Source organism: Telopea speciosissima, chromosome 10 (assembly GCF_018873765.1).
Source record: "Telopea speciosissima isolate NSW1024214 ecotype Mountain lineage chromosome 10, Tspe_v1, whole genome shotgun sequence".
Classification (NCBI taxonomy): domain Eukaryota; kingdom Viridiplantae; phylum Streptophyta; class Magnoliopsida; order Proteales; family Proteaceae; genus Telopea; species Telopea speciosissima.
Genome location: NC_057925.1, coordinates 60,715,096 through 60,739,534, shown reverse-complemented (window position 1 = coordinate 60,739,534; position 24,439 = coordinate 60,715,096). Strand labels below are relative to the sequence as shown.

Sequence of the window (24,439 nt, the reverse complement as noted above, 5' to 3'; positions counted from 1 at the left end):
GAGTACTACACTTATGATCCTGAAGGATTGATTTGGTGCCAGTTGGCATCCGGTCACACCATGCCCTTATTAACCGAGCCGGGGTGTGACTGATGCAGGACAATCTTGGACCGGGCCAACCCAACTGGTGTACCACATTGGACCGACCCAAACCCAGTTAAACCAGATCTAGTTTGAGTGTTTGGATCTAGTAGGATTTTAATAAGTTTATTTTATTTGGGAAATTATTATGTAATCTTTTATTTTAAAGTTATTAGACACAAGGAAATTTCCAATTTGAGTTTTATTGAGTTTCTATTTAAGTTAGCCTAGTTTTAGTAACTAATTAGCAGCCTTTATTTTTGGGTGCTTTATTTCTCTTTATATATGATGTAATTTCCAATCATTAGAGATAATGCAAGAATGAATCAAGAAAAGTGAATTTGTGCGTGTGCACACAAACCCCCCCCCCCCCCTCTGATTTCTTCTCAGATTCCCCCCCTCCTATTCTGTCCCGCATTATCTGGTATTAGAGCCGAATGATCCCACCTCCTTCTCTATCAATCTCTCTTCTTCCATTCTCTTTTTTTCCCAGTATTCTCTTCTCCGCACTGTTGTTCAACCCATCATCTCCTTCCCATAAACCACAGCAAACCCCCGTGATTCCCATTCAAAAAAAAAAAAAAAATCTCGACTCGGTTGAAACAGAAATCGAACCAAAAAACCCAAACCCCATCTCATCCCATCCCTTTCGATCCCCTGAACATAATCCCCAACCCACCATCACCCACCTTATTGATTCCGCCAGAGCCAAAAGCAAAAAAAAAAAACCTGAATCTCATCGTTTCTTTTCCCCCCTTGGAAACCATTCGAACCACCCCTTCTTCTCGTTTTTTTTTTCAGCATCAACCCCACTTTTCAGCATCAACCCCACCGTCATCCTTTCCCCTCTTCAGGTTCCATCGAGAAAAAAAAAACCAAGAAAGGAAAAAAGTTTCAGAGAGAGAGAGACAGAGAATCGCTTCCCAGTTTTCTGTTTTGGGCATAAGTGAACAAGCAGTTCATCGAAATTCAGTCATTACAGCTTCAATCGACACAAGAACTTGGGAGAAAGTAGGGCTACTCTAGGCGAGCAAAGCCCTTGAATTTCTGGATCTAGATCTTCTCCGGCTGAGAGATATCGACTCGACACCAGATTTGGTTCTGCAACTTGTGCCAGATTTGATTGCAGCAGCGTACTATGATATTCAGCTTCCTATTCAAAGATTGGAAGTTCAAGGTTACATAACTCTAGGCAAAAGCGACCTCGTTCTAAAGTTTCTGGCCCATCCGAGACCGAACGAAGGAGCTCTCTCCTTCTTCTGCTCTTGGATTTTCCACCATGGATTTCAGCTGAAGGAAGAGACAATTTCTGTTTTGTGCCTTCTTTTAATATCTCACTTTCCAGTAATACCCCTCACCTACCCCCATATTCCTGTTTGTCCTATTTTTGTTTTTAGTTCCAAGTCTACCCCCATCTCTCACGTGTCATCCAGAATTTTAGTTGAATCTCAATAATTACAAATCTGCCATCCATTTGGTAATTACAATTTTGCCACCGTCCTTACAAACTTCATTGTATTTGCAATTGTGCTATCAATGTTCTCCAAACCACAACCCAACCGAATTCTTTTAGTTACAATCCACAAGCTGCTCTGTCCTATAACTGTGAAAGTGTTGGTTGCATCAAGTGTTTTCTTCCCATGGATTTGTTGAAAAGATCAAGATATTTCATCAGTCTGTAATTGCTTATGATCAGTATCAGTCACTCCTGAGTGCCGTTTCAGCAATGAATATTCTTCAAGGCCGTAATATTTATGATGATTGTTGTACACTGAATATTCGATTTTCATGCCTAAGTGAGTTACAAGTGAACTACAATACTAAATGGTCATGGGATTTCATGAACAAATCAACACAGGATGAAGAGCTCTCGAGACTTGAACGGTTGGATCGTTTGTTTCAACAGATTGGAGAGGTCTTGAAAAACCTTCCAGTTATCCATGAAATGCAAATGGCTGCCCCGCCTGCTAATAGGACAGTCCCTGAAGAGCTTGACGTTGAAGCAACGCTGATTGAGAATGAAGAAGTTTCAGTAATTTCTGTCTTCAAGGAAGATCCAGCCCACGAAATTCCTGCTACCGAGACTCATGTGGAAGACGTCGAAAGCATTATGGTCGTATTAGTGGACAATGAGGTCGAGACCAAGGAACTTGGCCCTCTAGCAACTATGATGATCATGACCAGCCAAGAGGATCCTAAGGAGCTTGAGATTGAAACTATGGAGGTCAAGAACAAAATGGAAGGCGACAAATATATTCCTATGGATATGTCTGACAACGTTAAGGTTGGGCACGTAGAATTCGCCATTCCCTTGAAGTACTTTGAGGAGTGTCGTCCTTGTCTTTACGAATACATCCGTACGTTCACCCCATCCAAGTTGTTGATCGTAGATGTTGATCGAGTGGTGTTCATCCTCTCCTTTTTTAAAACTCGTGGTCAAGTTTTTCTCAACATTGAGAGAGTTGATGCAAGACAATTTTGGACCGGGCCAACCCAACTAGTGTACCACATTGGACCGACCCAAACCCAGTTGAACCGGGTCCAGTTTGAGTGTTTGGATCTAGTAGGATTTTAGGAAGTTGATTTTATTTGGGAAATTATTATGTAATCTTTTATTTTAAAGTTATTAGACATAAGGAAATTTCCAATTTGAGTTTTATTGGGTTTTTATTTTAGTTAGCCTAGTTTTAGTAAGTAATTAGGAGTCTTTATTTTTGGGTGCCTTTTATTTCTCTTTATATATGATGTAATTTCCCATCATTAGAGATAATACAAGAATGAATCAAGAAAAGTGAATTTGTGCGTGTGCACACAACCCCCCCCCCCCTTTCTCGCTGCTTCTTCTTCTCACGGCTTCTTCTCCCCCCCTCTGATTTCTTCTCAGATTCCCTCCCTCCTATTCTGTCCCGCATTAGTGACATTTGAGTGGTATCAGAGCGACTATGCTCTACTCCTATTTACAGCCTAAATCATAACACAACAGAATCTTAGACTCATTGACCTGAAGGTGAGTCTACCTTGGGATAAAATTAAAAACTTCAATTAAAATATAATAAAAGTACAAAAGAATTGTGGAATGTAAAATGTCATGTAAAGGAAAACATAAACTTATATATATTTTTTCAGAAGGTTAAGTACAAAATTTCAGCATTATATGCTGATTGAGTTACATCTATTAGGTAAAGACGGGAAAAGTTACATAAGCTTTACAAAAGAGAGAAGACTAAAAAGCTAAATCTAAAATACAGTTATGAAGAAAGCCAACCAGTAATCACGGCTGTGGTGGTGGTGGTGGTGCCTGTCTCGAGAAGTAAGACCTCCACTGACCCAACTCTGCCTCTACGGCACCTACTCGGCCGCCAACCTGAGTGAGATCTTGCCTCATATCTGAGAATCCACGTCCTACTGTCCTCTCCAAGGAGTCGAGGCAACGACCAACTGTCCCCAAGTGCTAGCATCTCCTGAGATGTGTGGGGCAGCAGAAGAAGAAGAAGCTTAGGGTGTCCAAATGCATCAGTGGGCTGAGTGCCTATGGGAATATCACCCGACACCCCCATGTAACCACCCTCTGTCCTCTCCTCATCGGGGACCTCCCTTGCAATCTCCTCCTCATCCCCTGCAGGCTGTGCTAACTCGGTATAGTCTGGGTGACCAAGCTCTGGAGTATAGGGTGGAAGCTAGATATGCATCTTGACAAGAGAGACTTAACTTATGTTCACTACTCTCTTCGTCGAAGGCTCCTCATCCACGAGTCGGAGACCATACCGACGGAAGATCTTGGTGAGCAATCTCCCATAAACCAAGTTTCCACGCCCGGGGTTGTCATGAAGGTGCGCCATGGTGCGCATAATGGCATATGGCAGGCATATCTGGTAGCCTGCGCATAGACAATAAGTGACAAGGACCTGCATAGATGAAAGCTCAGTGCGATGGCCTGCTTTCGATACGACATTATGACCACATATCCTGGAAAGCACCCGAGCAGAGGGTATAAACTCCAACTCTGATAACACCCTTTCATACGATGCCCCATCAGTGAGCACCGAAAATAACCACAGTCTCTCGATAAATGAGAGGAACTCTGATGTTTATGTCCTCAGAGAACAGTATCTCCTCTCGCACTTGTTGGATATCTCCAACAATGCAGCCAGTTGGGCGGTACTGAAGGAAATCTCCCGGCCCTTCACGTAACTGCTCACAATGAACTCCTCCCCTTCATGTCGATAAGCAAGATTGCTGTAGAAAAGCTGAACCAATCGAGGGTAGCAAGAACTGTCCGGCTGAACCATTGGGAGCCAACCCAAGCCTTCAAATCTGTCTTGGACTTTGAATGCAGCCAAGTCCGCTAGTATCATGCCCCGCTCTTCTTCCACAGTCCTACCCATGAACCACTCCCCATACCTTTCTTCTTCCATGGCATTTCGGAAGAACATGGGTTCAAAATCAGTTGCGGGTGCGGGGCACCTCTCCCCCTACCACCCCTTCCTCTACCACCTCGTCCTTTAGCTGTAGCCATGCTAATAATAGGGCTGCAAAGGATTAAGGAAACAAGAAATTAGGACGGCAAAATTTAAACCATATGTGTATGTATGTGTACAAGTGCATTGGACTACCATGGAAATACAAGATTAGGAAAAGATAAGTAATGGCATAAGAAGAGCACTTAGATAATATGTGGGAAGACTTGGGAAAGGGTAGGAAAGCCTTAGACTCCGAAATAAACAGCAATATAGCTAAAGAAATGTATTCATGCATTACTACAAACACATTGTAGGCACATTTGTATGTCAATAGGAGAGGAAACAATGTACAAGAGTAACCTAAGAAAAATGAAAGAATGAGAAGGTAAAATGGAAGAATGATGATTACATACATTAGAAGTACATTAGTTTTTAAAATAAACAAGTAATCATGGCAAGAGGTCCATTGGGGTATATTTACAAACACATGGTACGCACAGTTTTTTGCATTGTGTAATAAAAAACATGGGAGTAGTTGAAACCTTAAAAATGAGAAAGAAGAGAGGAGGGTAGTATTGCATGCTAGGAATAGGTAAACAAAAAACAAAGAAATGAAACAGTGTAAGAAACATCAAATAAACTACCACCTTACATATGAACATAAGAAAAGACAAAAAAACAAGCTAGGTTATGAGCATGAGATTTGAGAAGGTAGTAGGTAGATCACTTACATGTAGTTTAGGAAAGTTGATCTAATGATTCGAGTGCTCAAAGTATGATAGAAGACCCTTAGGAACTCCTTGGGAGAGAGAGAGAGAGTTTAGAGAGGGAGAGACCAAAATGAGAAATGAAAGAATGAAGGATCAATTTATTTAAAGTGGCCACTGTGTCGACCGGTTGACCCAGTAGCTGAATCCGATGGACATTAAGCCCTGAATCCGGTGGACTTAACAGTAAAGTAAAAATTTTAAATAAAATAAAAATATAATATAATAAAATACTATAAATAAAGTACTATATTATATAAATAACACATGTTAATAAAATAAAATAAAATAAACCTAGATTGACGAGGGGCTTAAGTGTTTGATTTGTTTAATTATGTGTTTTATGCATGATGAATTAATGTCAAAATTTTTGTATTATATGCTTTATATATGTGTACTAAAATGATTAAAAATAAAATAAAATAAAATTGTCACACAGTGTTTTATATAGGATTTGCAATATCAGCGTGATATATCGCTACAACTCCAATGAGTTACACGTTGAGGCCAATTGGCGAGTATGTTTACAATAATGAAAGCATTGATGATTTAAATTGTAAACTTGAACTGATTATCAATGACCGGAGGTACCTCCAGTCTGTGTTATGGAATGATTGAACCCTAATGACTAGAGACTTCAATGTCATCGAGCAAGGGTGGAATACCTTCAATTTCATACTACCCGCATCGAAAGCATATTTAATCGGTGGGCGGACCAAGTCCAATGCCTTAGATAGGGCATTGTAAATGTATGTCCTTGTTTAACCTCAGTACTTACTATTGCATCTATACCTTGATGTTATTGATGCATATCAAACTATTATTTTAAATGCTAATAGTTTGATTCTTTCCCCAACTGATCAACCATGGTTGGACAACATCCGAACACCTATTAGCGGATGAACATACGAGGACGTACTAATACGGCCTCCACTTCTAATCCCCCAAATGTTGATCAGTCTCAAAGGGAGGATACACATGAAAATCCTCTGAACCTCACGGCCCAGGATGTTTCCCCTATTGTGGATCATATGATGGACCGTCAGCAACAACAAAATGCACCAGTTTATGACCACCATGGCCAAGCAGTTCCAAACTGCCTTGAGGACCATGCAGGCCTTCCAGCTGCCCCTGCTGCTCCTGCTGCCCCTGCAGCTCATGTTCCACCAATGGGTCCTCCTGCCCCTGATGCCCCTGCAAATGATGCCACTGGCCGCTTAATGGAAAGATTCTTGAAGATCCAGCCCTTTACCTTTGCTGGAATTTCTAAGGACTCCCTCCTACCAGTCAAGTGGGTTAAAGAAATGGAGAAGGCCTTTGAGTTTTTAGGCTGCACTAAAGAACAAAAGATTACCTGCGCAAGATACAAGCTTCAACAAGAAACAGAAGCCTGGTGGTAGATCACCAAGCCCATTTTGACCCTAGTGTAGCCCACAAATCAGTTTATGCGCCTGCATATGAAACACAACCTGACTAAAAGTACATATAAAAATTTATTTCGTCCCCTGCCCCTATATAGGATCCATGTAGCAGACCCCATTTAGTTGGGATAAGGCTGAGTTGTTGTTGTTGCCCCTATATCTCCATTTGTGTTGTTTGTGAGAAAAAATTTATTAAAAAAACAAATATTATAAAAAGGGGTCCTTCTAGGTGTCACTATGCCTAGTGAAGTATAACGCTTCACTATTTGCCACTTGGCAATACATGGGTTAGTCCATGTGATAAAGGACCCCACATACATCTCAATGGCCAAATTTTAGTCCAAGAAAGCAAGGGAAGTTGGTCAAACTCTGATTCAAAGTTTTAGTAAAATTACCAAGATGCCATCAAATGGAGATGAATATAAAATACAAAATGGCATCTTTTGTAATTTTAGCTATTTCCTCTACTCATTTAACCTAAAATTGTACCAAATAGATGCTTGCATGGTCCTTTATCACATGGACTAAACCATGTACTGCCATGTGGCTAATAGTGAAATGTTATACTTCACTAGGCATGGTGATGGGAAAGAAAACCCTTAAAAAAAGCTGTGATTGATCACGAGCCAAAGCCCCAGACTGGATTGGTCATTGTGACACCAAAACTCAAACTAAAGAAAGGAATCGAAACGCTGTGAGGAGTTTCAAACAGCCATTGCAGAGTTGGAACAAGTCCTAATCTATCAATTAGGAACTGTCATTATGATAGGAATCCCAAATATACCAGTTATGTGCTTTATGTTCCAGCTTTTATAGTTTTCCTTTTTTTTTCTTTTGGGAATAGGTAATGATTGTATTAATGTTTTGTAACTACTCATGTTCCAGCATGTTGCATGGCCCTGATTGAAGATGAGGACAAAAGCATTGCACAGCAGCACACTTCCTTCAGGTGTCCAGCTTTATGCCCCCTCCCCCAAAAAGAGTATCACCTCGCAGTTTATATACAAAGCTAATTCAAAAGGCAAAGTAAAATCTAGAATATAGGAGAAGCATTAATGAAATTCATGACACTAACAAAGTGATGACAGCAGCTACTATTACTAGCTAATTTACCTTGTCCAAGCTTCAAGATTGCATCTGTTATGAAGACACAAAGCACCTTTTTGAAAACATCAGCATCAAAGATTGAGCTTAGTTGCCCCAAACCATTCCACGCAACAATTATCATAGCCTTAACAATAAATGGTGAATGTTAACATTGAATGATAGTAAGCACACACAGACACAAAAGACACACAACATCCCATAGAGAGATATAAAGAAAGAGAGAGAGAGAGAGAAATTTTTAAAAATTAAAGGATACCTGTAAACACAAAATAAAAAAGCACCACATCCTATCAAAGCTTCTGAAGATATGCCAAAATGAACGTATCTCAACAAAATTAATTTTGCCAACCCGCCAATCTCTGGTTGATTTGATCTCCTGAACAAAGGACCCATGAGAAAATGCACTATCATAAACCAACATCAGAATCATAACAATGTATTTGCCATAAACCTTACAGAATTATATTGAAAATTTACCCTTGATTTTCACAGTAACCAATTTATTTCAAATTTCTCGTTCCTATCAACAAATTTGGGATTCCATTTCCTTTGAAATCTCCTCCAAAATTATTGTCAGCCCCTCCTTCCTTTTGTACTGAAACCCCAAGCAACAGGCTTATTGTTGTCTCCTGGGGTGCCCCTAATGTTTCTTTCTCTGCTTCAGCTGCCTCCAGCTGAAGCCTGGTTTAGCCGTGGGCTTTTGTAATCCCCCTTTGGGGGCCCTTGTTCTTCTTTTTCCTTGGTAATGAATTCTTTTATTCACCCAAAAAAAAAATTTATTTCAAATTAGGCCATCCTCATTAACTCCAACATCAGTGAAGTTAGTTCTTACTAACAAGTTATTGAAGAGCAATACTTTGGATATTACAGGAGAAACTTCAACTTTTTATACAAATTCATTAAGTACCAATTCCATAGAAAAGCTTAATCCCCCCTGGAGGGGGGGCAACCATGGGAAGGAAAAAGAGATCCAAATGACAAGATATGCCTATACATTACATCATCAAAAAAAGGTATCACAATAGTATAAAAAATAACAGTGACTACTTTTTTTTTTTAAATGACGATGCAGAAAAATAAAGATAACGAAAGATATCCCTAGACCATACTTAACTGCATTTTTGTCACTCCGTAGCTGATCCAAAGACGGACAAAAGAAATCGGCATCAGTACGCATTGGCCAACCTAGCCGGAAACAATCACCTGACCTATAATTTACATTAATGAATTAAGTTAAACGTCATAAGCAAATTATCTGGAAATGCAAAATAAAAATAAAAAAATGAGTTGCAGAGGTTTGCTCTGTTGGGTCGGGGTAAGGTGGTACGTTCCCCCCCTTGTATTCTTTATTCATTTTTTGAAATTTAATAAAAGCTCAGGGGTAGCCCGGGTCCCAGGTAATATTCAGGTTAAAATAAATGAGTTGCAATACCAAAAATACTCATTTAAATCATCATAGTTCCTCCACTGTGAATGCTTTGATTTTGCCCACTTGCTCCTTTGAGCTTCCTGCGCAGCAGATTCAATCAGACCAAGGAGAACTGAAACAAGAAAGTTCAAAATGATAGACAACGCATATACTTGTAAACAAGACTGAATAAAAGAAACATATCCTACACCTTTGCAATTGTTTCATAAATTGGAGTAACAACTTTTCCCAAGAAAGCCTCTTCTTCACCTCCATAAGCTGGCTTCACATTCTCACCCGTCATGGAACTGACATTTCCAGCAAGCATCCCATAGAGTTCACATGCCATCTAACAACATAGGTAGAATATCGAGTATTTGAGAATGTGATGAAGAACAACTAAAGACAAGCTCACATAGAAGTATCTCTAAGGCCAGTTCTATCATAATGAATAGTCAATTATTTTGAGAGATTAAATTGAATCCAGTTTTTGTGATTTGATATTTAATATGTTTGCTTTTCTATCAAAAGTTTCACTAGTTTAAGTTAAAAAATATATATGATTTTATGTTCTTACCATTTCTTTTCATTTAAAAAAAAGATTTCTTGAAAAAAAAATCATGCCAAGATCAGACAGCATCATTCTTTTAAAAAATGTTGGATTAGATTACAATCAGCTAGCACAGATCACTATCCAGTCCCAATCCTTAAAACCGTGTCCTACAGCCAGTGTTAATGCATTGAGGGTGAGGAGCTCATATGACATACATGATGATAGATGTAGCAAAGGCATTCAGGCATGAATCTCAAATTTGCTGCTTCACCCCAAATTAGAAGATAAAGGCCCATGTACAATAGTTTACGCTGTTGCACTTCCTTTTGTATAGTTGGCAGCCTGCAATATTAAAAACCACAGCATGACAACAGTATATGGGGCAAATAAAATGACCACAAAAATCCAATATACATAAGTACAAGAAGCCTCACCAAAGACTACTCTCGCGCTTCAAGTACTTGCACCATTTCTTGTAATTCTTAAACAGTTTCTTCATGACCTCAGTCAATGCACGCTCATCCAGCTGGACAAGAACCACACACAAAATATGGAAGATAAAAACAAACAGTTATGTATAATAAACTGGAAAATATATAAAACAACCTGTGAGAAGAATAAAAACCTCAGGTTGCTGATCAGGCTCCGGAAATTGTCGAATATGTACATTTGCAAGCAACAAAATTAAGTGCTCCCTTTGGTTAGTCACATTGTCCTTCTGCACATCAATATATGGAAGAAAACATCATCAACCTCAGGAAAGCCTCTTGATCACATCCAAGAATAACATCGAATCTCAAAGCTCACAAGAAGATAAAGCCTAGATGAATAACAAAGCTACTAGCCTGAAATCCGAACATGGCCTGAAGCCAGTCAAGAATGTCTTCATCGACTTTCTTCTTGTAGTCCCCCGGCCATGGCAGTCCCCTTGTATTACGAAGTGCAAAAACTGCAGCTTGAATCTGCAGATTGCAATAATAAACCAAAGCACTTAGAACATTCATTACAAAATACAGAAAGGATCTACAATAAAGGTACAACAGAAAAAATGGATGTTGGAAACAGACCTCAGGATATCTCATGATAGCCTGATTTCCACTATCAGGATCAAGAGGGAGAATATTGTAAGGGACATAAATTTTGGTTTTTTCTGCAACCTTATTATGAGTTTCCAAAATCTGCATAAGAGGCCAACCACCAATACAAGTCATTTATAATTATGTTCCTGAAATTCTTTTGCTGGAAGAAGATTCAATACCCAAGATCACACTTAAAGTGGAAGACCACATTGAACAAAATGCTCAATCAAAAGGAACTGCCTGGATCTAATAATCACGACATTTACTTCACCTCATGATCAAGTTCAACAGCCTGTGTCAGATTGACAGCCTTCAGAACCTCAAACAGGACAGCGGCAGTTTGGTATGCTTTGGAAAGTTGTGCACTGGTTAAACAGAGGGACTTAAAAATCAAACCAGAGGTATAACAAGTCGATATCTCCAAATAAATCACCAGAATACACTCAAATGTGAAAGGAAACTCACCGATCAGCTTTATCAGAATTCTCCAACATTTGTATATATTTTTTGTAGTAATGTTGACAAAAGCTCTGCATTTCAAGTGCATCACTCTTTTTTGCCCTTACCTCTAAGGTAGGTTGTTTGTCCTGCAAAACGGAAAAGGTAAAACCGCAAAGGAACCTTGAAAGAAAGCAAACCACAGACAACAAAATAATTTTTTTTTATGTTACCCAGGAAATTTTATCCCATCTCAAAAAAGCACAAGAATAGTATATCGCACATTAGTACCCCAAAAAAAACAGTATAATATATTGTATATTAAAATTGGCAGAGACTAAGAAGAAAGAAGGTAGATAAAACGATGATACAAACACAACGTGTACTCACCAGGCAGCAATCACAGCTAGGCATTGATATGACTACTATAATTATATAAAAACAGTGTGACAGGTCAGCAAGGTACTAAAACTCGGGTCTCGGTACCAACTCGGCTCTTGGAAAAACCGAGACGAGTCGAGATCTCGCCGAGTTGGTGCATTTTATTTTTTCCAACTCGAAGCCTCAACTTTGGGTCAACCCGAGATCTGGACCCGAGATCCGAGATCTCGCCAAGATATGTCGAGTTTTGTCGAGTTAGGTAAGGTATTTAAGTGGTAGGTGTGTTAAAAAAATGGGTCGAAACTGAGATCCGAGATCTCGCCGAGGCGAGATCTCACCGACATCTCGCCGAGATATTGCACTTTTGAGACTCGTAGGCAGTCTCGTCTCGGCTTTTCCGAAAACCGAGAAACTCAAAGATCTCACGAGTTATCGAACTATGCAGGTCAGGGGCCAAGGAGCAGGGAAAAGTAAAAGATTAAAGTTTATAAAGCCAACAAATCGCTATAAGAACATATATTTAGTTAATGATAGGAAGACTAAAATCATTTTATAAGACAAGGCGAACCAAATAACAGCGGGAAATAGTTCTCTAATGACAAGAGAGATAAATGCAACAATTACACACTTTTCAGGAACACAGATCCCACCATTAAACACATGACGAAACCATCTCCCAACTCATTTAAGCCTTTTCCCCACTAAATGTAGTCAGCTACATGGATCTTGCTTAACCATTCAACCAAGCTCTTGAGACATTATGCACTCAATATTTGTTAGCTATATGGCCAGAATACCGTGGGGGTATTCTGTCCCTCTTTCTTTTGTTATTTTATTTATTTCGTACATGTGGTTTAGTCCCACATTGCTAATGTACAATTGTTTCATTCTTCATTATGATTATAAATAAAGATGTGCTTGGGATGACTAAATCATCCAAGCATTCATTCTCTAATCCTATTCTGTTAACATGGTATCAGAGCAGAATTCGAATTAGGGACCCCCCCCCTTCTCTTCCTTTCTCGATTTCAGCCTTCTCCCCTCTCATTCGCAAGTTTTTTTCTTCTCCTTTCCCCTTGTTCTTCATTCACCCCTATTAGGGCAGCACTGATGAGGTGATCAATAGATCCAGTGGCTGCCCTCCATTACCTCATTCTATGATCAAGTTATTTGATCGATAGGGACAATTTCAGCTCCAGTTGCTGCCTGCGATATTTGAAGATTCTGTTTTTTGTGGACTGCTCTCACTCCCTTCCAAGGAAGCAATCTACATCATTCAAGACTCAAGAACTGCAGCAGTATTTACTATTCTGGATTAGTTCCTATCTCCACCAAGTTTGAAGACATCCTAGATCGATTATTCTTCCACCAAATCAGGGTTTTTTCAAAACCCTGAGCATTATCAATCTAGGGTTTGCAGGTTCTTGTTGCGGCTGATATTTGGCAGAGTGATTCAGCATTACTAGAGCACCACTCGATCCTAGTTTCAGCTCCATCTGCTGAGATTTTGCTCTTCTTCTTCCCTACATCGATCTCATCAATTTCAGGGTTTTTTCCAAAATCCTGTAAAAATCAATCTAAGGGTTGGCTACTGTTGCTGATTTTTGGAGATCATTGTTCTACCACTACCAGCAGGCTCTCCTCCAATTTTCAGCCCTTAACTTGGAGGATTTCATGGGTTTTTCTTCACAATAGCCCCCTTCTGCGATTTGGGCTTCTCTACTGTCTTCATGGGTGATTCTGTAGATTCGACTGCTACTTCTGTTGGTGATGGAACCAGCAAGCCAGATTATCACACTTTTTCTCCAAATCCAATTAAGTTGGATGGCAGTAATTATTTGCTTTGGCCTAGGTCTGCATCCTTTGCCATTACTGGCCGTGGCCTTACGGGTCATATTAGGGGCACTACTGTTATGCCCACTGAGGTTGGAGCTGCTCAAGACAAGTGGCTTGCCAACGATGGAGTTCTTATGTCCTATCTAATTGGTTCTATGACTACAGATCTGCAGCACAATTTTCTTCTCCCTGACATAGCCTCGGAAATTTGGGCTGCTTGCAAGGAAACTTACGGATAGCTTGGCAATGATGCCCAGGTTTATGAACTCAAGAAGAAGGTCCTTCACACTACTCAGGGGGAGTTGACAGTCTCCAAGTACTATGCTACTTTGCGCAGCCTTTGGCAGCAACTGGACCACTTTTCTGACTTTCACCCAAGTACAGCTGCTGATATTACTTCTTACAAACAACATATGGACAAGATCAGAGTCTATGATTTTTTGGCAGGTTTGAATGTCGAGTATGATCAGATTCGGGTTCAGGTGTTGGGTCATAAGCCATTTCCCACACTTGAACAGTCCTATGCCCTGATCTCCTCTGAAGAAAACCGTAGGGCTGCCATGTTGCACCCTCCTATTACTGACAGATCGGCACTCCAGGCTGCTGCCCCTGCCACTCCTGCACCTAGTGGCACTGCTTCTCTTGGTGATTCTACTACTGGGTCTGTTGTTTGTGAGTACTGTCACAAACCTTACCACACCAAGGAGAAGTGTTGGAAACTTCATGGGAAACCGGCTGACTTTGAAGCTAAAAGGGCTACCAAGACCAAGATAAAGACTAAGACCAAGGCCCATCAAACTGAGACTGTTACTGCGGCCCTTGCTACTGACCCTGGTCTATCCCATGATGATCTACAGGTACTCCTTCGTATGCTGAGGTCTTCCGCTGCTGCTGCTGCCTCTACTACATCAGCTACTGCCAATTCTTTTGCTCCTTCAGGTTCTCACTTTGCTCGGTCAGGTGTTCCATTTGGGGGTCATTGTGCTTCTGTAGCTTCACATCCTTGGATCATAGATTCTGGGGCTACAGATCATATGACCGGTTCCTCTGGTTTGTTTCATAGATATTCTCCCACTTCTGGGAAAGACAAGGTCAAGGTAGTTGATGGTTCCCTTTCTTCTATATCTGGAAAAGAAATCATCAACTGCACTTCCTCTCTTCCATTAACTTCTGTTTTACATATTCCTAATTTTACTACTAACCTTCTTTCCATTAGTAGTATTACTCGTGATCTTAACTACAAAGTCACTTTCTTCCCTTCTCATTGTGTGTTTCAGGATCTGGACTCTGGGAAGACGATTGGATTGGGTAAAGTGCATGGTGGGCTGTACCTGCTTGATGATGGTCGCTTCTCTCCACCGCCATTGCCTTCTCTACTACACCAGAACTCCATAGTCTCTTCTGAACTCGACCAGTGGCACTCTAGGTTAGGTCACCCCCTTTTAGGAATTTTAGCACATTTATTTCCTAGGTCGGTCACCCTTCGTACTAAGGATGACTTTTTTTGTGAGGCGTGTGTTTTGGCCAAACAGACACGTTCAAATTAATCCTATTTTAAATAAAAGGAGTTTTTCTTGCTTTCAATTAGTGCACTCTGATGTTTGGGGCCCTAATCGTAAACCCTCTATTTCTGGTCATCGGTGGTTTGTCTCTTTCATTGATTGTCATTCTAGGCACACATGGGTGTATCTTTTGCACACCAAAAATCAGGTTTTTTCATGTTTTCAGCACTTTCATAAAATGGTCCAAACTCAGTTCCAGGCTACTCTCAAAATATTGAGAAGTGATAATGGGACAGAGTATAAATAATCACAATTTCAAAAATATTTGACTGACCATGGAATCATTCATCAAACTAGTTGTGTTGATACCCCTGCCCAGAATGGTATGGCAGAAAGGAAAAACCGCCACTTGTTAGAAATGGCCAGAGCTTTGTTGTTTGTGAAAAATGTCCCATCTCAATATTGGGGGGATGCGGTTCTTACAGTGGCCTATCTCATCAATAGGCTGCCCTCTAGGGTACTTAACTCCTGTAGCCCCTCTGATATTTTGATTGGTAATTCTTCCTTTATTGTGCCTCCCAAGGTATTTGGTTGTGTGTGTTATGCTAGAGATACCAAATCTCCAGGCAAACTTGAACCTCGGGGGCTCCGTTGTATTTTCTTGGGTTATTCTCCAACCCAGAAAGGCTATAAATGCTACCATCCCCCTTCCCGCCGTACCATGGTTAGTATGGATGTTATTTTCCATGAGTCCCTTTCTTATTATTCTTCGCCACCTCTTCAGGGGGAGAGTGTTGGTAAAGATGTGGCTTTCGAAATTCCTTTACCTGAGGTGCCTCTGGCTGCTGCCCAGCCATCTTTACCACCCTCGGCTGCTGTCCAGCCCCCTTTACCACCCACGGCTGCTGCCCAGCCCTTTTTGGATGCTTCCCATCCAACTTTGGATGCTGCCCATCCTGCTTTGGAGACTGCCCAACAACCTCTGGCTGTTCCTCACTCACCTAATGGGAATCCTTTACAGGGGGAGACCATAGAAAATAGCGTTGTTAATATTCCTATTCAGGGGGAGCTGACTCCAGTCTAGAGAACTATTGGTGAATTTCAGAAGAGAATTGACAACTCCAACATGATCACCTATACAAGGGGCAGATCCACCAGAGGGCAGTTGCATCCCACTGTAGCACCAGTACCCATCCAATTGCCGGCTCCAGACACAGATCCTACATCTCCTGGTAATCCATCTCCTTCTAACCTACCTATTGCACTTCGCAAAGCTACTAGGACTTGCACTTTACATCCCATATCTCATTTTGTTTCTTATAACTCTCTTTCTCCCTCTTTTCGTGCATTTGTATCTTCTCTTTCCTCTATCACGATTCCTAGAAATTGGCAGGAAGCATCTACAGATGAAAAGTGGAAGGCAGCAATGTTGGAAGAAATGAGAGCACTACACAAAAATAATACGTGGGATCTTGTGGCTCTTCCTCCAGGGAAAAAACCAATGGGATGTAGATGGGTCTTCGTGGTTAAACAAAAAGCTGATGGCTTGGTGGATAGGTATAAGGCACTTCTGGTTGCAAAGGGGTTCACTCAGACTTATGGAGTTGACTATCAGGAGACCTTTGCACCAGTGGCAAAGCTCAACACCGTCAGGGTGTTATTATCATATGCTGTGAATCTTGGGTGGGATCTTCAGCAGTTAGATGTCAAAAATGCCTTCCTCCATGGAGAGCTTGAGGAGGAGGTATATATGGACATTCCACCAGGTTTTTCTGATGACAGGACTAAAGGCAGGGTTTGTAAATTGAAGTGTGCCCTTTATGGTTTGAAGCAGTCACCTAGGGCCTGGTTTGGCAGATTTCATAAGGCTATGATTTCAGCAAGTTACAAGCAGAGCAATGCTGATCACACTTTGTTTATTAGACGGCTTGGTAACAAGGTTACTCTTCTCATAGTCTATGTGGATGATATTATGGTCACGGGTAATGATGATGCTGCAATCAGGGATTTGAAAATTCTTCTTGGCCGTGAGTTTGAGGTCAAAGATCTTGGTCCCCTAAAATATTTTCTAGGGATAGAAGTTGCTCGATCTTCAAAGGGCATCTTTCTTTCTCAAAGAAAATATGTCATTGATCTATTGACCGAGACAGGGCTACTTGGGTCACATCCTTGAGATACTCCTATGGAAGCTACTACAAAACTTAGGGAGAAAGAGGGTGAGCTGTTGACAAGGGTGCTTATCACGGTTAGTGGGCAAACTAATCTACCTTTCTCACACACGCCCTGACATTGCAGTTGATGTAAGTTTGGTGAGTCAGTTCATGCATGATCCCTATTCTTCTCATATGGATGCAATCCGTCGTGTTTTGAGGTATTTGAAGTCCGCTCCGGAAAGGGAATCCTTCATCTCCCAATGGTCACTGAAGATTGAAGCCTATCGATGCCGATTGGGTTGGTTCTCCGACAGAAATCTATCTCCTTTGTCCTTTTGTGGGTGGGAACCTTGTCACATGGCGTAGCAAAAAGCAAAATGTTGTGGCAAGGTCTAGTGCTGAAGCCGAGTTCCGCGCAATGGCACAAGGAATTTGTGAACTTCTGTGGCTGAGAGGATTATTGTAGGATATTGGTGTTGTTGTCCATCTTCCTATGATGCTTTATTGTCACAATAAAGCCGCCATTAGCATTGCTCATAACCCTGTCCAGGATGATCGTACTAAACACGTGGAGGTTGACCGTCATTTCATCAAGGAGAAGCTTGAAGCCGGCCTCATTTGTGTTCCCTTTGTGAGGTCCACTGATCAACTGGCTGATGTGTTCACTAAGGGGCTGAGTAGCAAGCTGTTTCATCCTATCTTAGTCAAGTTGGGCATGCATGATATATATGCGCCAACTTGAGGGGAGTGTTAGCTATATGGCGAATACCGTGGGGGTATTCCGGTCCTCTTTCTTTTGTTATTTTATTTATTTCGTACATGTGGTTTAGTCCCACATTGCTAATGTACAATTGTTTCATTCTTCATTATGATTATAAATAAAGATGTGCTTGGGATGACTAAATCATCCAAGCATTCATTCTCTAATCCTATTCTGTTAACAATATTTTATCAGTAATTGGCAAAGAACATATGGAATGTGAAAGCTTGATAAGGTGATTGTCTACAGTCACTGTAACACCCCACATGCAATTTACTTTACAAGTTCATTGCCAAGATCCTACCTCAAAGACTCAAAAATGTTGTGGATCTGCTGGTAAGTGATAACCAATCGGCCTCCATCCCTGGCAGGAGCATTTCTAACAACATTCTTCTGTGCAATGAAATTGTTAGAGGCTTTGACAGGAAAAACCACTCCCCGACAGTTCTTTTGAAGATTGACATCCATAAGGCTTTTGATTCCATCCGTTGGGATTTTATGGTTCAAGTTTTAATCAAGATGGGATTTCCTTCGGTCTTTGTCAATTGGATTCATTGCTGTATTTCAACTCCAAAGTACTCAGTTTTGGTTAATGGCAGCCCTGTGGGCTACTTTGGTGCTTCACTGGGAATTCGTCAAGGATGCCCGCTCTCTCCGTATCTGTTCACTTTAGCATTGGAAGTGCTCTCTAGGAAAATCCAAATCAGCACCAACCAACAGCTTATCTCTCCTTTGGCCAAGTGTAAAGCTTTAAAGTTAACTCACTTAGCTTTTGCCGATGACCTGATGATTTTTTCAAAGGCTACTATTGTCTCGCTTGAATCTACTTTACTCTGTCTTCAGCAATTTCATGAGCTATCAGGTCTTCACATCAACCCAGCTAAGTCTCTGATGTTCTTTGCTGGTGTTACTGATCGGGACAAAGCTGCTTTCTTAGAGAAATCAGGTTTCCAAGAAGGGCTTCTTCCTGTCAAATACTTGGGGCTTCCTTTGATCCCTGCTAGGTTCTCAACCCATCATTGCACCCCGATGTTGGATCTCATTCGGAAAAGGCTTCAATTGTGGAAAGGCAAGCTCTTATCTTATGCAGGCAGATTGGTCCTCATCAAATCAGTTTTGGAGTCATCCTATATCTACTGGTCTGGCATCTATGGTCTTCCTCAAGCCACTATCAAATCCTTGGAATCTCTCTTGGCTTCACTTCTTTGGAAGGGTACTGAAACTACAAGATTTCTTCATCCTCTTAGTTGGGCTGCTGTGTGCCTCCCCAAGAAGGAACGTGGTTTGGGTATCCGTAGAATCAAAGAAGTGAACGTTGTTTGTATCATCAAGCTAATCTGGAAAATTGTTACAAAAAAGAAGAGCATCTGGGTTGCCTGGATTTACTCGAGCCTCCTTCGCCAAGACTCCATTTGGACTGTTGTATCCTCGTCAGATTCTTCTTGGGTTTGGTGCAAGATCCTCGCTTCCCGCCACTTAGTGCTTCAGGTTATCCACTCTCAAATTGGAAATGGTCTCTCTTCTTTCCTTTGGCTAGATCATTGGCACCCGAGGGGGATCCTTCTTCACTTTGTTTCCCATAGATCTATATATGCCTCGGGCCTCCACAGACTCTCTTTGGTGGCTGACATCTTGGATCAAGATGGCTGAGCTCCTCCCCTTACTTCCAACCCTATGCTTAACCTTATTTTGAATGAGCTCCACTCAATCTCCAGAAGCCTACTGGAAGGGGTGATCGTGTTACCTGGTCAACTAACAACTCTATCTCCTTCACTTCTAAAGCGGCTTGGGACTTCATTTGCCAAAAAGGTCAGTTGGTTACTTGGAGGAAGCTTCTTTGGTTCAAGCATCACATTCCTCGCCACTATTTCAAGGCTTGGAGGGTCTTCACCAACTGCCTTCCCACTCAGTCTTTCCTTCATAATCGCCAGATCTCAGTCTCCCCCTTGTGCTGCCTCTGCTGGAACAATGTGGAATACTCCGATCATCTTTTCTTTGGCTGCCCTACATCGGCGGCCATTTGAAAAGGCATTTTGTCCAAGTGTTGGCCGACTACTAGAAGAATCCTTCCTTTCTCTCGTGAGTGGATTTGGATTGATATGACTTTCGCGGGCTCCTCTATTTGCGACACTGTAGGAAAGTTGGCCTTCTGTGCCACTCTCAACCATATTTGGATGGAGCGTAATATCAGGAAATGGACCTCCAACTCTCGGCCTTATCAGCAAATTTGGGATTCCATCTCTTTCGAAATTAAAGCAAAGCTGTCGTCAGTCCCTTCCTCTTCTTGTCCTGACACCCCAAGGAATAGGATCATTGTTGTCTCCTGGGGTCTCTCTTCTGTTTCTTTAGTTGGTCTAGGTTCCTCTTAGCAGAGGCCTTCGCCTTGTGTTTCTTGTTTTGTTGTAGTCCTTTGGGGCTCTTGTATTCCTTTTCTTTTTGTTATTAAATTCTTTTATTCACCCAAAAAAAAACACCCCACATGCATGTCATCATTATTTTAATATTGTTAGACGTCCATGAATATTTTAGTGTTTTTGTGAATATTCTAATAATATTTGCATGGAGATGGTGAGTGTTATTGCTATTTAATATTATTTTATTGAGTAATATGATATTTTATATTATATTAATGTAGGGCAAATTACTTTATGAATTTTCATATGAGACATTCATATTATAGGATTATATGGTAATAATACACTAAGGTATTGTTATATGTATTATGGTACATATGTACATATTATATACTAAGTGAATAGGGAAGTAGGTGTGAATAGTGAAGCGGGAGGTGGCATGATTAGTGGTAATCATTAGGGGTAAGGCTGCGTACATTATGACCCTCCCAAGTTGCAACTCCCAAGTTGCACAAACTATCGCCTCTCTCTCTCACTCTTGTTTTCTCTCTTTTTCTCTTCCTCCTCTTATTATTTACTTGGTATCAGATCTATAGGCACTGTTACAGCTCTCTTAGTCTATTTTCTTCTCTTTTCTCAAGGCTTCTATCGGTATTGAAATGTTCGTATCACCTTGAGGTTTTGCAGCTTCTCGTCTTTCGTTTGAAGGGGTGCAGCACCCTAGGATGTGTTTTGGGACTGTTTAGAGACTAGTTCATGTCCTAAATTAAGAACTAGGTCTCTCTTTATGGAGTGAAGATTGCAGCTGAAGCTTCAGGAATAAATATCGGCAGCATCTTGTCAGGGTTTTGAGATCGATTTTTTGTTTGGATCTTTGGAATCAATTTTTTGGAGTTTGCTGGATTTTTGGAGTTTGCTGAAGTGATTGAATTTTTATTTGATTAAGGATTTTAAGTTGATTTTTGTCAAGGTTTTCTGGCAAAGTCGATATTTTTCCGGGTTTTAGGGAATCGATTTTTTCTAGAATTTTCACTTCTTGATTGCAACTGCACTCTATTTCTTGACTGTGAATAATGTCTGAGAACTCGAAGAATGTGGTGACTGAGGTGTTATCCTCATCATCGAATCATATTACTGAAAAGAAGCTAGAGGGGGTAACCAACTTTCAACAATGGAAGAAAATTGTTAAGTTGGTTCTAACCGGACGTAATCAGCAGGATCACTTGTCGAAGATTAAACCTGATGATGACCCATTATGTGATACTATTGATGCAAGAATCTTGGGACAGATGCTGAATTCTTTGGTGAACCAGATTGTTGATTTAGTGACTCACATTGACACTGTCAAGGAACTATGGGAGTATCTTAATGTTCTGTATTCAGGACAGAACAACCTTTCTTGCATCTATGATCTGTCTCAAGAGTTCTATAGGTCTGATCGAAAGGGTCGCCCTTTGACCCAGTACTTTGCTGACTTCAAGAGGATCTACGAGGAGCTGAATTCTCTACTTCCTATCACTTCTGATGTGGAACAAATGCAAAATCAGAGAGAGCAGCTCGCTGTCATGGGATTTTTGGGAGGACTTGAGAAGGAGTTTGATTCAATCCATTCTCAAATTCTTGTTGGTGATAAGATAGCCACATTATTAGATACTTTTTCCCGAGTTCTATGTGTCTCTCGTGATTCCAGCCCAGTGGATACATCAGCCTTGGCTTCATGGCAAACCACCTCAGCAACAGTTTGCCAATTCCGCTGCTACTACTGAGTTTGTTATTTCTTCATCTCCATAGTCTGAGGGTAAGACAGTGAAGATGTTTGATGAGGAGTATGCTCGTATTACCCAGTTTCAGATTTGTCAGTCATCCCAGCCTCCAACTGCTACATTTGTTCAAACAGGTAATGTCACTCCATGTCTTTCAACTGCTACTTCTCGTCGTCGGATCATTGATTCAGGGGCTTCGGATCATATGACTGGTGTCTCAGGTATATTTTCCTCCTTCCACAAATCATCGACTAGTGTTACTTTTGTTGATGGTTCCTTAGCTACAGTGACTAGTACTGGTACTGTTCATGTTACAACTTCTTTGTCCTTGTCTTCTGTCCTTTATTTACCTGATTTTCTTTTTAATCTCTGGTCCGTTAATAGGTTTACCAAAACCTATAATTGTTCCCTAACCTATTTCTCTAACTCTTGTGTATTTCAAGATCTTACGACGAAGAAGATGATTGGTAGATGTCGTGAATTGAGGGGGCTGTATATACTTGACTGTTGTCACACCACTCTCACCCACTCACACACACACACACACAACAAGAGACACATAGAGAGAGAGAGAGAGAGTCATCTTCTTCACTTCCAATGAATCCTCTTCTCCTTTTTTTTATAGGTAATATTCACAGGCCAAGGCCACTCTCACAGTCGAGATCACACACACACGCAGAGAGAGACAAAGAGGGAGAGAGTCACGAGATAGAGAGGGATAATCGACAGAGGGGGCTTCTTTTTTCTTCTTCTTGCCTTGCAGGCTTGCACACAATCACAGAGAGGAGTTTTTTTTTCCTTTTTTCTTCTTCTTGCCTTGCAGGCTTGCACACAGTCACAGAGAGGGGGGGTTTCTTTCTTTCTTCTTACCTTGCACACAGCCACACACACACACACACACACAGACAGAGGGAGAGAAAGAGAGGGGTGAGGGATTTATTACAGCCAGTAGTCCACCACCACTCTCTCACACACACACACACACACAGAGGGAGAAAGGGAGAGAGCTATTATCATATTTAGTGTTCATATCAAAGTATTATATTTGATAGGCTCATCCATGATTTCATATACACTAATGGATATTACACTTTCATGAATTAAACCATAGTAGTACACTTCATGTTGATTTTTGATGTTATAGGGTATATATTATAGCATACTAAATGACATTAAAACTAGGGAAAATAAAACATGGTCGCCATGGCGGGCAACTTGTCGACATATCAATTAGACACCCCTCCACCAACTAGGATCGCCATGACGACGTGACGACTATGATAGTGCCTGGAAATGTTGTAATCGACAACCACCCTAAACTATTTGTGCATTATGGTAGTTCACTAAGAGGACCAGACCTGACCTAAATAAATAAGGGGTGAAGTGTTATGAGGTTCTATTTATTGTCCTTTTTACTGCTTATGAGTATAAGATCATGTGTACCTCACTGGGCGTAAGTTCACCCTCCTTAGGAGCGATTGTAGAGGCTATGAAGGTGTCCATGGAAGCTTCGGGGTTGGGGAGAGGAATGAGGAGGGGACCTCAATCCTTTAGACTACATTCTTTGAAAAAAGAGAGGAACACTTATTTACCTACAAAAGTGGGATTCCTACCAGTTAAATAGACTTATTCCTAACAAGAAGGGCAGACAAAATGGTGTGTAAGGATTGTAAGGTTATCCCTAGGGAGAGTCTGATAACCCAAAATAGACTAGCGACCTTAAATATGTGTCTCAGTGCCCAAAAGCGTAGGAGGAGAGAACCTATGCACCCTAAAATAAGGTGGTGGAGATTAAAAGGGGAGTACCTAAGGACATTTACTGATAATGTGGACAAACAAGGAAAGTGGGACTTTAAGGAGACACCAATGCGATGTGGCACGAGAGTGATTTGTATTTAGAGGGTTACCAAAGATGTGCTAGGGAAAGCGAAGGGTAGTCGTCAGGCCCCTAGGGAGAATTGGTGGTGGAACGATGAGGCTTAAGTAGCTATTAAGACCAAAAAAGCGTGTTTTAAGACTTGGCAAAGGACTAAGGAAACAGAAGATAAAAAGAGGTATAATGATGCCAGAAACGAAGCTAGGAAGATCGTGAGGATGGCTAGGGCAAAGAAATATGAGGATCTCAATATCAACCTCAACTCAAAAAAAGGGGAAAAATCTATATATAAGATAACTAAGATGAGAGAAAGGAAGAGTAGAGATTTCGATCAGGCGAGGTGTATAAAGGGTGATGATGGAAGAGTGTTGGTAAGGGATGAGGACATTGTGAAGAGATGGGATGAGTATTTTTGTGACCTAAATGGAGATAAATCGAGTAGAAATGACCCGGACGATTACATTATTCAACAAGACATCACATGTCATAGATATGTACGA

General features: G+C 41.0%; 1 protein-coding gene across 1 annotated transcript in view; it reads right to left on the bottom strand.

Annotated features, from left to right (window-relative positions):
- The window catches only part of LOC122643845 (callose synthase 3-like), a 108,703-nt gene that overhangs the window by 75,203 nt on the left and 9,061 nt on the right, over positions 1-24,439 (bottom strand). Inside the window, exons 3-14 of the mRNA XM_043837420.1 lie at positions 11,342-11,463; positions 11,148-11,241; positions 10,865-10,975; positions 10,643-10,759; positions 10,423-10,515; positions 10,232-10,323; positions 10,013-10,139; positions 9,456-9,593; positions 9,269-9,345; positions 8,951-9,044; positions 8,093-8,212; positions 7,843-7,960 (exon numbers count right to left, since the gene is read on the bottom strand). Of these exons, the coding sequence (XP_043693355.1) occupies positions 7,843-7,960; positions 8,093-8,212; positions 8,951-9,044; positions 9,269-9,345; positions 9,456-9,593; positions 10,013-10,139; positions 10,232-10,323; positions 10,423-10,515; positions 10,643-10,759; positions 10,865-10,975; positions 11,148-11,241; positions 11,342-11,463 (1,303 nt within the window). The remainder of the gene's footprint in view (positions 1-7,842; positions 7,961-8,092; positions 8,213-8,950; positions 9,045-9,268; positions 9,346-9,455; positions 9,594-10,012; positions 10,140-10,231; positions 10,324-10,422; positions 10,516-10,642; positions 10,760-10,864; positions 10,976-11,147; positions 11,242-11,341; positions 11,464-24,439) is intronic.